Source organism: Dendrobium catenatum, unplaced genomic scaffold (assembly GCF_001605985.2).
Source record: "Dendrobium catenatum unplaced genomic scaffold, ASM160598v2 fragScaff_scaffold_849, whole genome shotgun sequence".
Classification (NCBI taxonomy): Eukaryota; Viridiplantae; Streptophyta; class Magnoliopsida; order Asparagales; family Orchidaceae; genus Dendrobium; species Dendrobium catenatum.
Window position 1 is genome coordinate 111131 of NW_021319311.1, and position 15100 is coordinate 126230.

The 15100-nt window shown below is 35.9% G+C and overlaps 2 protein-coding genes across 8 annotated transcripts in view; both read right to left on the reverse strand.

The window, feature by feature from the left end:
* The window catches only part of LOC110098326 (myosin-2 heavy chain), a 74723-nt gene extending 73401 nt beyond the window's left edge, over positions 1 to 1322 (reverse strand). For 6 of the 7 annotated variants that reach the window (XM_028696878.1, XM_020825134.2, XM_020825132.2 and 3 more), the window contains exon 1: positions 979 to 1321. The gene's annotated coding sequence lies outside the window, so the exon portion shown is untranslated. Of the gene's footprint in view, positions 1 to 978 lie in introns of all 7 variants that reach the window. The other variant, XM_020825135.2, reaches the window with a different exon arrangement.
* Positions 1323 to 5574: 4252 nt separating this feature from the next.
* LOC110098324 lies at positions 5575 to 6603 on the reverse strand. Its single transcript, XM_020825128.2, has one exon. It carries the CDS (start codon positions 6584 to 6586, stop codon positions 5777 to 5779), a length of 810 nt encoding a protein of 269 aa, XP_020680787.1. The 5' UTR covers positions 6587 to 6603; the 3' UTR covers positions 5575 to 5776.
* Positions 6604 to 15100: the final 8497 nt, after the last annotated feature.

Here is a 15100-nt window from a genome sequence, read left to right on the forward strand (position 1 = left end):
GCTCGACATGATGCTAATAATCATGTGAACATTGTGATAGTGGATTAAAGTTGAAGAAGATGACATGAAAGTGGCTGATTCGTGCCTATATTTGGAAAAGGAAAATTTGAAAAACAGCATCTTAGATTACCAATTAAAGAACAAGATAATAAAAAAATAGTGAATAAACCACACCCAATAACTTGACTGGAGAACAAAAGGGTAGAAGGTTAATGATATTTGTAAATTTGAACTTCAAAGGAATGATAAATTGTTCAAAATAGCCCCTCTAGGTGGGATATTTTTATTTTAACTATATCTGAATTTAGTTGAAAGTGAGCTGATAGGTTTTGGATTACAACTGCACAACCTGGTAGGCAAAAGTTCACCATAAATTAGTTCTTATCGAAAATAAAAGAATAATGAGCAACCCTATATTGTTAGAACAAGTGCATATCAAACCTACAAAAAGCTTGCAATTATGAGACAAATGAAGAACAAGGGAATATTATTCTCATTATTCTTAAATGCTAAGCCTATGCTACTTGTAGGAGATCTGCAGCAATATGAGCATCATCATTAGAATCATCAATACCATTAACTTTATTGCCGCTACTCAGGGTCAACTTTCTGTATCCAAATCCCCCATTCATTCCTAATAAGTGTTAAATTATATCCAGAATATGCTTATTTCTTACCAAAACAAGGGTTTTGCAGTAAAATACACAGTAACTTAACAATAAAAACAGCTCTTCCTCAAGCCTCTACCAAGCTAGAATCATGTCCGCTCATTCATCTGCTTACTACTTGATCTCCAGCACATTATTTTGGGCCTATCTTCTTCAACCAACCTATCCTTCTAAGTCAACGCCTAATACATAAATTGCGGGCCAAATAAAGCATAATAAACTACTAGCTGGGAATTGATTCATTCTTTAACTGAGGTAATAATAATCATCCAAGTGGATTAAAGGGAAGAGCTGTAAATACAAGGATTACCAGCGGTACTATCAAGAAAATACGCTCCAAGCCCAGCAACCCAGAAGATAAGGAAAAACCCCTCGCCTCAACACTAGGGTTTCCACGAATGAAATATAGTAACGTTTAGAGCAAGAACAACGTCATGGCACCGCGGAATACGAGTAGCCAAGTCGAATTCTAGGCATGGAAGAGCAAGGGTCGCCGATGTGGTGCTCTGATACGTTGAAGAGGCTAGTACAAATTCCCCGTTCCGCAGGACGTCGAAAGAAAATGCTGGCCGTTGGGCCTATGGTGGGTTGGTTCCCGGGGTTACCACGCCAGGACTACGTTTTTGGAGATCTGTAATAAGTCCTCTAAATTCTGATGTACTAAATCCTTCTAAAATTAGACCCTAAAAACTGTTTAACAACACTAGTGTAAAATCTTGTTGAAGTGGATAGGAGCTCGGTGAAAAACAGAAAAAAAAAATAAAAATAAAAGGGACAGCAACCTAATATTGAGTGTTAATATCAAGATGTAGCAATGTGATATAATATAAATAAAGGAGAAATTATTCTGTGTGGACGCTGAACACCGTCTGGAGATCAACCAGAATGCGTCACGTCACCCCTTGTTTGGTACCCGGCTCGATACTACTGGAATGACGTATTCTGATTGGTCTCCGGATGACATTCAGCATCTGAACAGAATATTCTCTCCTTATTATAAAGTGATAGTCAAATTTTATATAGTTTTGTGTAAACATGGAATATTGGATTATTTGTGATTGACATTGTTGAAATGTTATTGTAGTGAAGGGGAGTTGATTTGGGAGTGTTGAAGTAGATGAGGGTACCTTCAAGGTAGGGGTGTCAATTCGGGTCAACGGGTTGGGCTCAGGTCAAACCCAAAATTGACCCGGCAATATTCGGGTCAACCCGAACCCGAACAGTTTTCAAAAACGGGTCAAGTTTCCGAACCCAAACCTGACCCGATTTGGGTTCGGGTCAACCCAACCCGGCACGAATGACCTGAAGTTGACCTAAAATTGCTAGTTTTTTTGGTCAAAATCGGGTCAATCTTTGATTTTCGTGTCAAAACAGGTCAATTTCGGGTTTTAGTGTCAAATAGAAGTTTTCGTGTTAATTTCGTGTCATTTTCGGATCAATTTCGGGTTGCTGAGTCAACCCGAACCAGACCCAATTTTTAAAACGAGTTGATTTGTTGAACCTGAACCCAGCCCGTTTCGGGTTCGGGTTGACCCTAATCCAAATTTTTCCGGATTGGATTCGAATCGTGTCAAAAATTGACACTCCTACTTCAAGGTGGTAGTAGTAGTCAGTTGTTGACTTTCTTTCCATCGTGCCATATTTATGAAGTAGATCGTTTGTGTAGTGCTATTGGGAAAGCAAACCATGTGTAATAAATAAATTATTTAAACGAATTGTAAAAGTATTTCAAGTATATAAAATTTATACTGAAAACTGAACAAATTGCATGATTAAATTTGTATCCTTCATATTATTTTATTTCAAAATAACCTAATCCACTCACAAATCCATGAAAGTCTTTTTCTGATTCATTTCGCTTAATAGTAAGCAGAAAATAAAAATAATAGAAGAAAATAAAGGGATAGGAAAAAACATAAGGCTTGGAGGCCATGTAGCAATTTTTGTCAGCCGATCATGTTAGAAAAATTATTCATCTTAAGGTAGGCTACCATTGCCCTACTTTTGATTTCAATAATTTTATGTATTTTGTATTTTTGTATTTTAATTTTGTTAAAACTTACAAAAGTTGTGATATCTTGATTTTTGACAAACTTTTATCACATAACTTTTGGTATGCGATATATATCATCAATACGAGTATTTAGGCTGGTATATTTTTGAATTTCACTGGGCAAAATGATATTTATGAATTTCTAAAGATATTACATATTTGGTAGATTTTTCCATTTTTTTATACATCATTTCATTCATAAGTGAAAATAATATTATTGTTACATGATGCATGTAACATTCCTATGTAAGCAATAAAGATAAGCTAGTTATAAAATAATTCAGGTTGGAAGGAGTAAGATACCATATACGAGAGGGTGAGCCAAAGGGCTTTCCTTTAAATTATAACTTATGGTGTAATCCCAATTCAAAATTAAAGATTCAACATACAAAATAGAGAGTAATAAGGGGCTAAGTACGCCGAAAGGCAGGAGTGATGACTTTAATATAAGATAGCGGTGTTACACACTCCATTTTGGTTGTGCCATACACACTACCGTTCAAAATTTCTACATATAATGAAAATAATAAAAATAAAAGAAAAAACATCGTACCAATGTATGTTTATACACACACATATGATTTATTTTTGAGCATATGATTTTTATTTCATATCCTTCCTTCATATTATGTAGAGTACTATCATCGTTGGAAAGAATGGTTGCATTTAGACCTGTACAAGTGATGTGTTAGCTATTAATTATCTTGATCGGGCACGAATCTCGAGGCAAAAATTAAATATGGGATCATATGAACTCCGATTTCAGCAAACTTACAGTCAAACTGAGCGTCTCAGAAATACAAACCCAACGACACCAAATTCAACTCAATTTGAGCCCAAATGGGTCCGAATCAAAGACCCGAAGTGTTGTTGGAAGGTTCAAACCACAATTTGGATTAACAAACAGTTTCAAAACATAACATGCTTATAGTCGAATCGAGCGGCTCGATGAGACAAATCCAATGAAAGTCTAGGATCATTCCTTTACTAAAGGTAGGTCAAACATTATGCAACTGCTCTATGTAGAATTCAATTAAATCGGAGTGTAATCACAACTAACAATTACATTTAAAACAATATGTTTGATTATAGGCATTATTTCAGATAAACGTAAGCACCTACAATACAACGTAATATAATTTTGATACATAATGTAATGTAATGTTAATAGTTATAACACAATACATTGCAGTTTTGATACAATCACAACAACCATAAAATAAAATAAAATAAAAAACAACAACAACTTTTATACAATAAAATGCAATCACAATTAAGTATAATACAAACATATTGTATTTCACGTGGAAAAGCACAATCATGATAACTATAGCTTAATTTAATTGAATTTCTCCTTGTATATATATTAGATGAATTCTAATCACTTAGTGAAGCTGGTGAGTTTCCATTCAACTTTTTTAGCCAAACATTATACTAGGATGATCATCTTTATTACTATAACATATCAAAATCTACACTTATTTGAACTTTTACTCTCTTCTCACATGAAACTTTTAGCATATTGAGCTTGTATTCTTCCTCATTAAAACTAGAGTTTTCCCATCCTTTTCAAGATGACCAAAAGAATCAACCAAGCTAATTTTTTTTATCAATTATAACATAGCTTTGTATGTCACCCCATTGTGTAATGTATCTCTATATGTATAATTAGAGTAGACATCTCTATGCATAAGAAACATGTATTAAATTTTTGATCTCAAAACAAAATGATTCATAAGTTATTCATTTTTTGGACCTATATTTTTCTTTGGTGACATTCCTATTATAACATATAACAACCACCAATGAACAAATTCAAAGATTAGTAGTTAAAAATATAAAACCAATAACCTTGAATAGATGCTAATTGGGCATAGATATTGTCATTATTAAGCCTTATTTTAGACCGATAACGCGAGCTGAGATATTATCAAACAGTGGAATTTTTATTAGGTCTAGGCACCTGGTGTAGCTCTACATCCGGACGTCAATAAAATATTGCCACGTGCTCTTACTCTTTACCGCACGGCCCAACGACCCGACCCGGAACGAGAACCCGGTATTGCTATGTTCGTGTATGCAAGGTATTGTTCGGTATTGCTAGGTATTGCTCGGTATTGCTTGACAATAACGAGAAATACCACTCTGTCAAGACCAATACCAAGCAATACCTAGCAAAATTGGAGTATTGCTCGGTATTGCTAGGTATTGCTCGGTATTGCTAAGTATTGGTATTGACAAAATGATATTTCTCGCTACCGAGCAATACCGAGTAAAACCTAACAATACCCTGGTCTGTACATAGCAATTTTGGGTTCCGGTCCAGGTCGAGTTCGGGTCGTCGGGTGCCGCACGGTAAAGAGTAAGAGCACGTGACGACATTTTATTGGCGTCCGGATGTAGAGCTACATAAGGTGTCCTGAAATAGAGAGTGATGGAAATAGAAAAATTCATGCAACTCTTTTGTCGTATATGACCTGTAAGTGAAGGGCTATGATCTCAGCATCTTAGCCCAACATAATTTTTTCGAGAAAAAACAAACACCAAGCATATTCAGCCTTCATAATTATATATTTTAAGAGATATGAACACATAAATGCAATTATTAAAATTTAACTCTGAACAAGTTTTGCATCTTCCGCATGCAGTACGCAGGTTGCTGCAACCCCTACAGTTCTTCTACCATGCCGAACCATACAAATTCCTGTAATGGATTACAAGAGAATGCATGCTCTATCATTTAAGCAGAAGAACTTTAGAATTACACACCTTTCAATTCATATATAGCCTTGCATGAAAGCCCAGAAACAACACCGATCATTCCAAAAAAAGAGTTTTTTTTTTTTCATCAGTATAATTATACAATATAGATATAAACTTACCATATCTATACTAATTATACATATCTACAGCTGCTCTCGCTTACATATGTTCTAATATGATCACATCAGCTTGATCCGATCATGTACATCTTCATATTTAATAAAAAAAAACAAAGCAAAGTAAACCAAGGTAAGAAACAGAACAGAGAGATAGATCTATCGTCGCAGATTATCTAAGATACGTAACCAGTTCTATAAGCTTCACCTATATGAAATTTCCAAGTGAAAAGATATTCCTTAGATTCGCAGTAAACTCGAATCACATCGCAAGGCGCGTCAACAAAAGCCTTCCGGCCATTGCATGCCCACTCTATCTTCACCCTGCATGAAAACCCATTCAACGATGGCGGAGGCCTCGCCGAATCGCCTGGGAATTCGAGCATTACCTCTCCATTAATCCTCCTTGAAAGCGGTCGAAGACCGAACCCCTTGCATTCGGAGCCATAAACCATGGAGTCCAACCACATGCACTCCGGCTGGCCGACCAACTCCTTGTACGCCGAGTTCGCCAGCCGCACTCTGTTTTTATAGTCGGATACTACAGCTGGAAGTGTCTCGGACTCCACCTCCTCTTCCACTTCCTCGGGGCTCAAAGGAGCCGCGGGCTGAGGCGAGGAGAATCCGGCTAGCTCGTTTATGGTACCCACGCTGATGCTGGAGCCAACGGGCCGGACGGGTCGGGGAGCGATGATTTTGGGTTCTTGAAGCTTCTGAAGTAGGTCGCGTTCCACGAGCGGCTGCGTTTTGGTTGTCGGCGGCGAAGCAGTGAGAAAAGGGAAAAAGGTGGGGGTTTTTTGGCGCTTGGCGGGGAGGTGGGGGCGGTCGCGCTTGCGGAAGCGGCAGCGGCGGGAGCGGAGTTGGAACGCGGGGGTGTGGGTGGAAGCAGCAGGGAACTGGCCAGGGGCAAGCTGGGGTTTGGGGGCGATGGGCCGGAATCGGGCCAGGATTTCATGGGTTTTGGCGACATCGACGGACTCGTACATGGCAGCTGGGTGGCCGCGGCGCCGGTGATGGGGTGGGTTTTAGAGAAGAAAAAGAGGGCGGCGCGTGTGGAAAGGGATCGGGTACGTGGAGTGGGGTTGGGCGACACGTAGTTATATGGGCGGTAGGAGCGAATGAGGGGCGGGCACGCGGTGGGATGGGGCGGTGCGGGGCCTACGCAGCAAGTGCATGGGGAGGGGGAGATATGGGTGGCGGTTGGCGGAGGGAGGGAATGGATTTGCGGAGGCGGTGGGCCGGAGATCACGTGTCGATGGAATGGGACAAATGGCTCTGGCTTCTCGGGGTTGGTAGCTTCGGTGTTATGCTGTCAAGGATTTGACTTGGGCTAGATATTGAGGAAGGAGGAGATGGAATGGAGGGCTGGGATTGGCGGAAGGTGGGGTGGAGAGAAGGTAGATGGATGCGCATTAGTGAAATACGAGGCGGAAGGAGCGACATGTGGAGCTGCTCCGGGAGAGGATTTGGCAGAAATTTATTTTTTTAAATAACATATTTTAAAATGGAGAATTATATATATAGTTGTTATTTATTTTGACAAAAATTTTTTTATTCTAGGTATGCATTGAATATATTTAAGTATTTTTCAAAATATAGTTTGAAAACATGTTCTGATAAGATTTAAAATATATTTTGTAATATTTTTATCTAGCTCTATATGAGAGTTCTGTCAAAATAACTTAATTTTAATGTTATATGATCGAAACAATTAAAAAAAAAAATCTTATTTTTTAAATTGAGCTATAATCCTGCTTAGTGAAAAGAAATCATCTTGTCTCACTGAATTAAAAAAATCTCAAATAAAACAAAAATAAAAGCCAGAGAGTAGGGTTCATTTGTGGAGAAATTATTCCGTGCGGAGTTCAAACGGGAAAGAATCATCTGGATTGTGAGTGTACAAACAGTGTGTACAATTTTTGTACACAGTTTGACTTAAATTGTGTACACACTGTTTTGTACAATGTGCACACTCACAGTCCGAACAGTACTTTCTCATCCGGACTCTGCACGAAATAATCTCTCTCATTTGTGACCTCTTCTCACTATTTAAAATATTTTTTTAGAACTATATTGTTATATTGTTGACGTTTGATTATTGGGATTACCTTTCAACAGAATTTAAGGAGTTTCAGTCAAGGCATGGTTTTTTTTAAAGACATTTAGGTTATTAAGATGGACTCACACATAAATTTCATATATAATATTTAAATTTAAAATTTCTTAATTGATAGTTCAAACTCTCAAAAAATAAATCAAGATGAACTGAATGTGTTTAGATGAAGTAGTGACAGGCATGCAGCCATGCAGGTTTAATGGGTTATTGTTCGGTGCATGTCCAGAGTTTTGGATAGGTATTATATATTAATTTTATATTATATCCACAGGCTCGGGATAAGATAAATAGATAATTGTCTATATTATTTCTTTAGGATAAGTCAAACTAAGGGTAGGTTTTTTTTTTTTTCCTGCTTATTTAAAAGAGCTGCCATGAGCCACAACATAACAAATTGTTGTTTAGGGTTTATGGGCACTTGATGAATGACTGGAATTTAACTTGATTAAGTTCTTTTGAGTTAATTAGTACTTAAATAAAATATATAACTATTTTTGGAAGTATTCCCAAATAGAAAAAAAGTATGATATTTAAGTTGGAAAAATTATTACAGGATTTACATACATATTGCATAATTCTTATGTATTTGAATATTGGGTCAGATACATGTTTCATATTATGACCGCAATGCAATTTCAAGTGGGGCTCTGACCTAAAACCTTGAAAGCAACCCTAAACTCCGTTGCCCTCGCACCATTCATTGTACTGCTCCCGCTCGCCCACTCGCCCTACATCACTCGTTCGCTCGTGCACGGTCACCCATCACTCCAATTGAGTTAGTGGGTCGGGTTCGGGTTTGAGTTCGTGATCCGTTTAGCTAATCGGGTCAGTAACTAAGCAGATTAGTTGAAGGCGAGTTAGTTTCGGGTTGGACCCAAACCCAACTCAAAATCCTATTTTGATACCACTAGTTGTGAAGTTGTGGGGAGAGTATTTTAGACTTCTTTTGAGGCAATTTTCTTACGTCTTTGCTTGTTAAACTGCAATCACAAATTCCATTTTAATGTTACTTTTTCTCTATTTTCAAGAAATTTTGTAATATGAATATACTTTTTATAAAAACTTTAAAATTTTTCTTTTCCTCACGATAACTTTTTAATCACTTTTATAAAAAGTTGAATCCATTCCAAACAAACCCTTAGCTTTTCGTTACAAAAGTTGCTTTCCATCACAAAAGTTTTTGAAAAGAAGTGAAAAAAGAACAAGAACAAAAACAGTGAAAATAAAATTATGATGGCTATATGAAAAGTAAATCTACAAGAAAGCTATCCCAAATAATGTAAAAGCACCACCAATGAACTCCAAGCCTGATTGCTATACGTGGTCATTGTAAATGTAATAGAAGCTGCATATGTGCATTAGTGCATAATAGGGTTGATGGTATCCCTAGATAGTATGAAAAAAATACATATCCATATGCTAATGAACTTGTTATCATAATGTGCAATACCTTTTTCACAGCTATTATGATGACCAAAATAATTGCCGCCATAAGTAGCAAGCAGTCAAGCACCATCAAAGAGGAGTAATTTTCTAAAGTTCTTCATATAATCAACCTATGTATGCATATGAAGGCATCAAAAAATGATTAGGCAATGTTGACCACCCATTTGCTTAAACCCTTGGGTCGAAGGGTTGACCTGGTCAAACTAATCAAGCCATGCCCCAAGACCACCTCCTTTGTGTTTAGTGGATCAAACCAGGTTTGCTAATCCCTGACCCAGGCCCTGGGTCAACTTAGTTGACCAGGTCAACCTGGGTTGACCCAAATTAACCTAAAACCTTATAATTTGGTTTCAAATCAAATCTAGAGCTTCTTAGGCTCAATTCTCTCCACTCTTAGACTCTCTGGGTAATACCCAACCTATTGGGCCCAATCCCTTGCCTTGGGTCAACCTAGGTTGACACATTTAGACTCATTTGAGAAAAAAAAATCAAATTCAATACAATTCCAAGCTTCCTTGGCCCCAACCCCTGATCACCTTATGTCAAATTGACCATGTTGACTGGGCCAACCTTTAACTTGGTCAGCCAAGTCTTACATGGTTAAGTTTGACCTATTTAGGTCAATTTAAAGCCCTTTAATGCATTAAACACATTTCCTTTTGCTCTCTTGGCTTAAAGCCCGTCTAAATCACCCTCTCTCCCTCTTAATTAACTCTTGATTCAATCTTGATCATTCTTCTTAGGCCTTGAGCCTTTAAATATTCTCCTTAGGGTTTATTAGGGATTCTCTTGCTTTATTCTTTCTCTAGCCGCTCTCCTTAGAGTTTATTAGGGACTTTCTTGCACAAGCACCTAGTTTAGGCCCTCATAGATCTAAGGACTTAATGTGTCTACTATTGTTATGCATTTTCTTTCATGTTATCCAAGGTTTAGTCCAAAACTTGCTTTAAACCTAATTAACGTAGGGACACCCTAATGATAATAATTAAGGACATGTCTAGTGAATTTAGAAAAATTCTAGGAGCTAGGATAAATCCCCGATTAACATGAAACTTTAAACACTTGAACTTAGCGACATCCTAAACCTCTTAGAATTTTTTATGAATTTTTAGGAGCTTTTAACCCCTTAATTAACTAACCCTAATTTAACATTTAATTAGGCCCCAATAAATTCAGAAAATTCTAATAACTTTATTTTAACTCAAAAAAATACTCATAATACTTTGAATTCTTCAGAATTCAACTCTTAATCTTATATAATTAGAGCCCCTTAATTGAACTTCAATTTAAGTCTTAATTTAACTTTAATTAAAAATTACCTTTTTACGTTATATAAATAATTAAGAAATATTTAAATTTCAAAATTTCCTCAAGCATTTGGGAACATTTTCTTAGATCATTTCTGACCTTTGGGATTGATTTCAAGATTTTTGGAGTTGATTTAGGTCAAAACCCCTAAAATACCCCTAATTAAATAATTTTGATAAATTATTAATCGCCCAAATCTTCTAAAATTCATAACTTGGCCTAGAAAAATTCAAATCCAGCAAAATCAAATCCTAATTACTCCTCTTAATACTTAATATTTGATTAAAATGTTAGAACGACCTCCAAATCAAGCATATTTCTATTAGTGACCTTTTTGATCCCTTTAACCTAACAACTTATAGGAGGATCTCGGATCTTCTTAAATTCATTAAGGCAACTTAAACTTTAAAGATCATTATCCTAAGTATTAAAATGAGTCCATAAATTAAATTAACTAAAGTGGACCCCAATTCATTAATACTTAAACTTTAACCAAATTTTCCCTTTTGGCTTTCAACAAATTTGAACTCGAAGCAACTTGAACTAACTACCTGACATATGAACTATCCAAGGCCACACGAGTATACTACACACACATAGATTTGCTAGGAAACCACTTCTAGCTATAGGATTAGGCCGGTGATTTTTCTTTTCTACTTTCTGTGTTGTGATGCTCTGTGTGTGGCATGAGTGTTGGTTGACTTTGTTTATTCTGATGTGTTGTGATTGATATGATGCTTATTTCATTATTATGCTTTCTATACTTTGCTTGTGATGTGATTTGTGCATTAGATTGCCCATGGGCTAAGGGCGCTTTGATACTAATGATGTCTTATACAGATGATCATGTTCGTGCAATGCTAATATAGGGGGCAATAATCATTAAGCTTTAAAACTAATGACATTTTCTACAGGTGCTCCATAAATTACTAAATCTTCCTCAAATTAAAATAGCATGGCCAAGTGTGATTGCCAATGTGTTTTATTTCTATATATAAACTACTTAGGTTGTGTTATATAAATTGCTTGCGATGTTTATCTTAGGATAACCTTACAGGTTCAATATGTGTCTAGATTTTATATTTTTAAATGTAATATAAATTTGTAATTTATATAGAGTGTTGAAAGTCTTTAAAAGCAAGATATTTCAAATACTCGGTATCCAAAGAGAAAAAAAAAGATCATTCATATGAAATTTCTTAGTCATTTGGGTACCCTTCTAGAGGATGAACCATATAGAGCCCGAATTGAATGAGACGATCCAAAGGGAGATGATCCAGAGAAGGATGATCCACTCGAAGATGTTGACTTGAAGATAAAATATTTGGCTTTTAAGACTTGCGTCATTCATTAGGATTAGAATCCAAGTTATTATCGGTGTACGTGGCCTAACCACCATTACTTTTCTACATACCCTGGGTTATATTTATACAGCACTTGTCATGGACTTTCTTTTCTTACTTTACTAGGTTGATTTATATTGATATGTTTATTTTATGCGCATAGTAGAACTTATCTGATTTTTCTAGATTTTTTTCTTGTATGTGCTTAGCCTAATTTTTGCTAGGCTCTTTAGGAAAAAAAACTTTTTATACTCATAATTAATATTCAAACTTTTAATAATTAAATAATATAGAAATCTAATGACCTAGGGAATAGTCGGAATCGTCCGGGGTCGCATGCATATTAATGCATTCTTTTCTCCTTCTACAAGACACTTTCCAGCTCATGGTTAAAGTCCAAATAATCTGGCTTATGAGTATGAGGTGTCAGACCTGGGGAAGTCTAATTTTTTTTTCAAAAAAATTATTTTTATAAGCTTATTTTTTTAAAATTCTAAGCATTCATGATTTGAAAGTCTTTTCAACTAGCATGTATTATATTAAAAATCAACTTAATCAAAATTTAATTATATTAGCTCTAAGAGCATTCACCATACATAAATATAAGTCCAATTGATAAACTCTCTAGACGTTAACCTTAATTTCAAAAAATTAAACTACTTACCCATCTTTCATAGAGACTGTACAACATTAATTTTATGTGCTTAGGTGGTTAGCTTAATTTCTTTTCAGGCATGATATAAGCTCAGGTGCATTAATTAGGACATGTGTGTTAGTATTGGGAAGAACACTAAACCCACCTTAGATTTAGGGTTCAAGACTACTACATTTGGTGTCTTGTAATACGCCTCATCGGTGGGTAAGTTCAGTTTCTTTAGGGATTATAAATCCTATATATCTGCACCACATGGATGACGCCACTTCTATCCTTTATCTCTACATGCTTTGAGTTCATTGTTTCCCTTTTCTCTAGTCTCTTCTCGGTGCCTTAATCTCTCCGGATGTTGGTATGAGCCATGCATATCGATTAAGCCTATTTGGACCCTTTCTTTCCTCTTAAGTAGGATTTCCTAGTCTCCCCTTTGTGTCAATCCATTTTCTGGTAAAAATGATATCACATTCTTAATCGAGAGTATTCTCGGACTTCGACCTGAGATGTAATTAACCACGGGGGCTTACACCCATGAGAAATACAATTTCACAACAAATAAATCCCACTAGAGCTAATATATCGGGTGGGGGAAACCCTGTAACACTGATCAGATCATGCATATTATCACCCATCAGGGTGTGCTAGCGAGAGCCGCTATCCTCAATGGTTGATCATATGTACGATCTAATATGCCCTTCTATTGGTCCGCTTGTAAAGAGCGCGGAAACCTTCGATCGTCTCTATCACTCAGGGTGCATGGTGTGGTTGTATACCCTCACACTCTACTGTAGCGGTGGTCTCCCTTTCGAAGGTCCACATACATGAATATGTGAAAAGCTGCTCTCATTGGTTCACATAAAACTCAAGATATGTAGTAAGAGAATAATCCAATTAGGCGTGGGTTAAATTCGACTCGACTCACTGAACCCATTGGAGAGGGTCTTGGGGTCTGGCTTGGTCTATTTGACCGAGTCAACCTTTTGACCAAGGGTCTGGGCAAAATCGAGGTCAACAGTGAAAAGCTGCTCTCATTGGTTCACATAAAACTCAAGATATGTAGTAAGAGAATAATCCAATTAGGCGTGGGTTAAATCAATGCACATAAGGATATCATATTGTCCATCACATAACTCAAATTCAACTACACTCGTTATTATTCATAAGTAATTCATATTTAGTTTGATTAATCTTAGTTGATCAATCTTGATTGTTAATCTTGCCTAATTTGGATCTTATTTGCAGTAGTCGTGTTTTCCTCATCTGAATAATCTTAAATTGAATAGGTATTGCTCATATATCATACTGTGGATGTCCTTTTTAATTCTACTATATAAAAGAAAAACTTTTGTAATATAGTTGTTATTAAAAACCTAAATTCCTATCATCCTTAATACATCTAATTACATGAAGATCTAAAAATAATAAATTTTCATGAAAAAAAAAAGTTTATTTATCATGACAAATAACATGTATGAAATGCTTTTATATGAGGAGATCTTTTACAAATAACCAACCATTAAAAAAAAAATACTCGCGCTCTCATGATTCCTACATAACTCATCACTATGGATACTTCATACTTGTTGTTTTCCAATCAAATAGGAAGTAAATATTAAGAGAGAAGTTCCACAAATATTCTATAAAATTTTGTATTTTTATTATAGTAATATTACAACAATATCTATAGATGGAATTGTGATTAAGTCAACTCAAGATGATAAACTGAAAAAAAGTGCACAAGGTCAAGCAGCCCAAGCTGATTAGTTAATTAATTAGGCCATTCAGACATGTTACCTAGGTTTGATTGGGTTGGGCTAATTCAAACTAGGTTTTCCTTAGGACTAGCTTATCATAGTTTGTTACAAGTTTTTTACTTTTCGCTTCTAGAATGTTCTTATTAGCATATAAATATGTAAGTATTGTTGTAGGAAAAGATGATTGATGAATAAAATTCTCATTTAAGCCTCTAGGTTTATGTTTGTCCATGGATTGGGAATTTTTTGAAGTAGATCCAGTTTTTTTTGCCGATCCACTACATCACTTTGGTTACAGCTAGATAGAGACATTAATTGGGCTAATTGTTTTTTCTTTGGGTCTCCCGTCGCCATTCATAGTTGGTGGAAAGGTACAACCATAATTGAAGTTCAAATCCATTAATTTAAGATGGTTTCAGAGGTTTTGAAGGGAAATAAATTGTGTCAAAAGATATTTAATATCATTTTAATCACAATTTCAAAATGACTATTGCCAATAAAGAGCGAAAAAATCAAATAAACATTGCAACAATAAAAAAAATCATGCAATTGATGATTTCTCTTGTTACATCTAGGATTTACATTCATTGTCAGATCCTCCAACGCGATGTCAATAATGTTCGTTTTGTGTGGAATCTACTTGTCGATCAATCTAGTTGTACTATTGGCTTAGACAACAATTCCATCAGTCGAGCTCGCTGGGGGTTTGCAAGGGCGCCTCCTCTTACTTGAGGTTCAATAGTTGCACTCTTTGCATCTCTTTGCTCCATAGCTTTAGACAAACGCCTTTAGGCTTCGTTTGAAACTATTTTCTTACTACTTTTTACAACAATTTTCTAGTAAATTTTTTTTATTACCAATGCTAAAACAATGAAAAATTT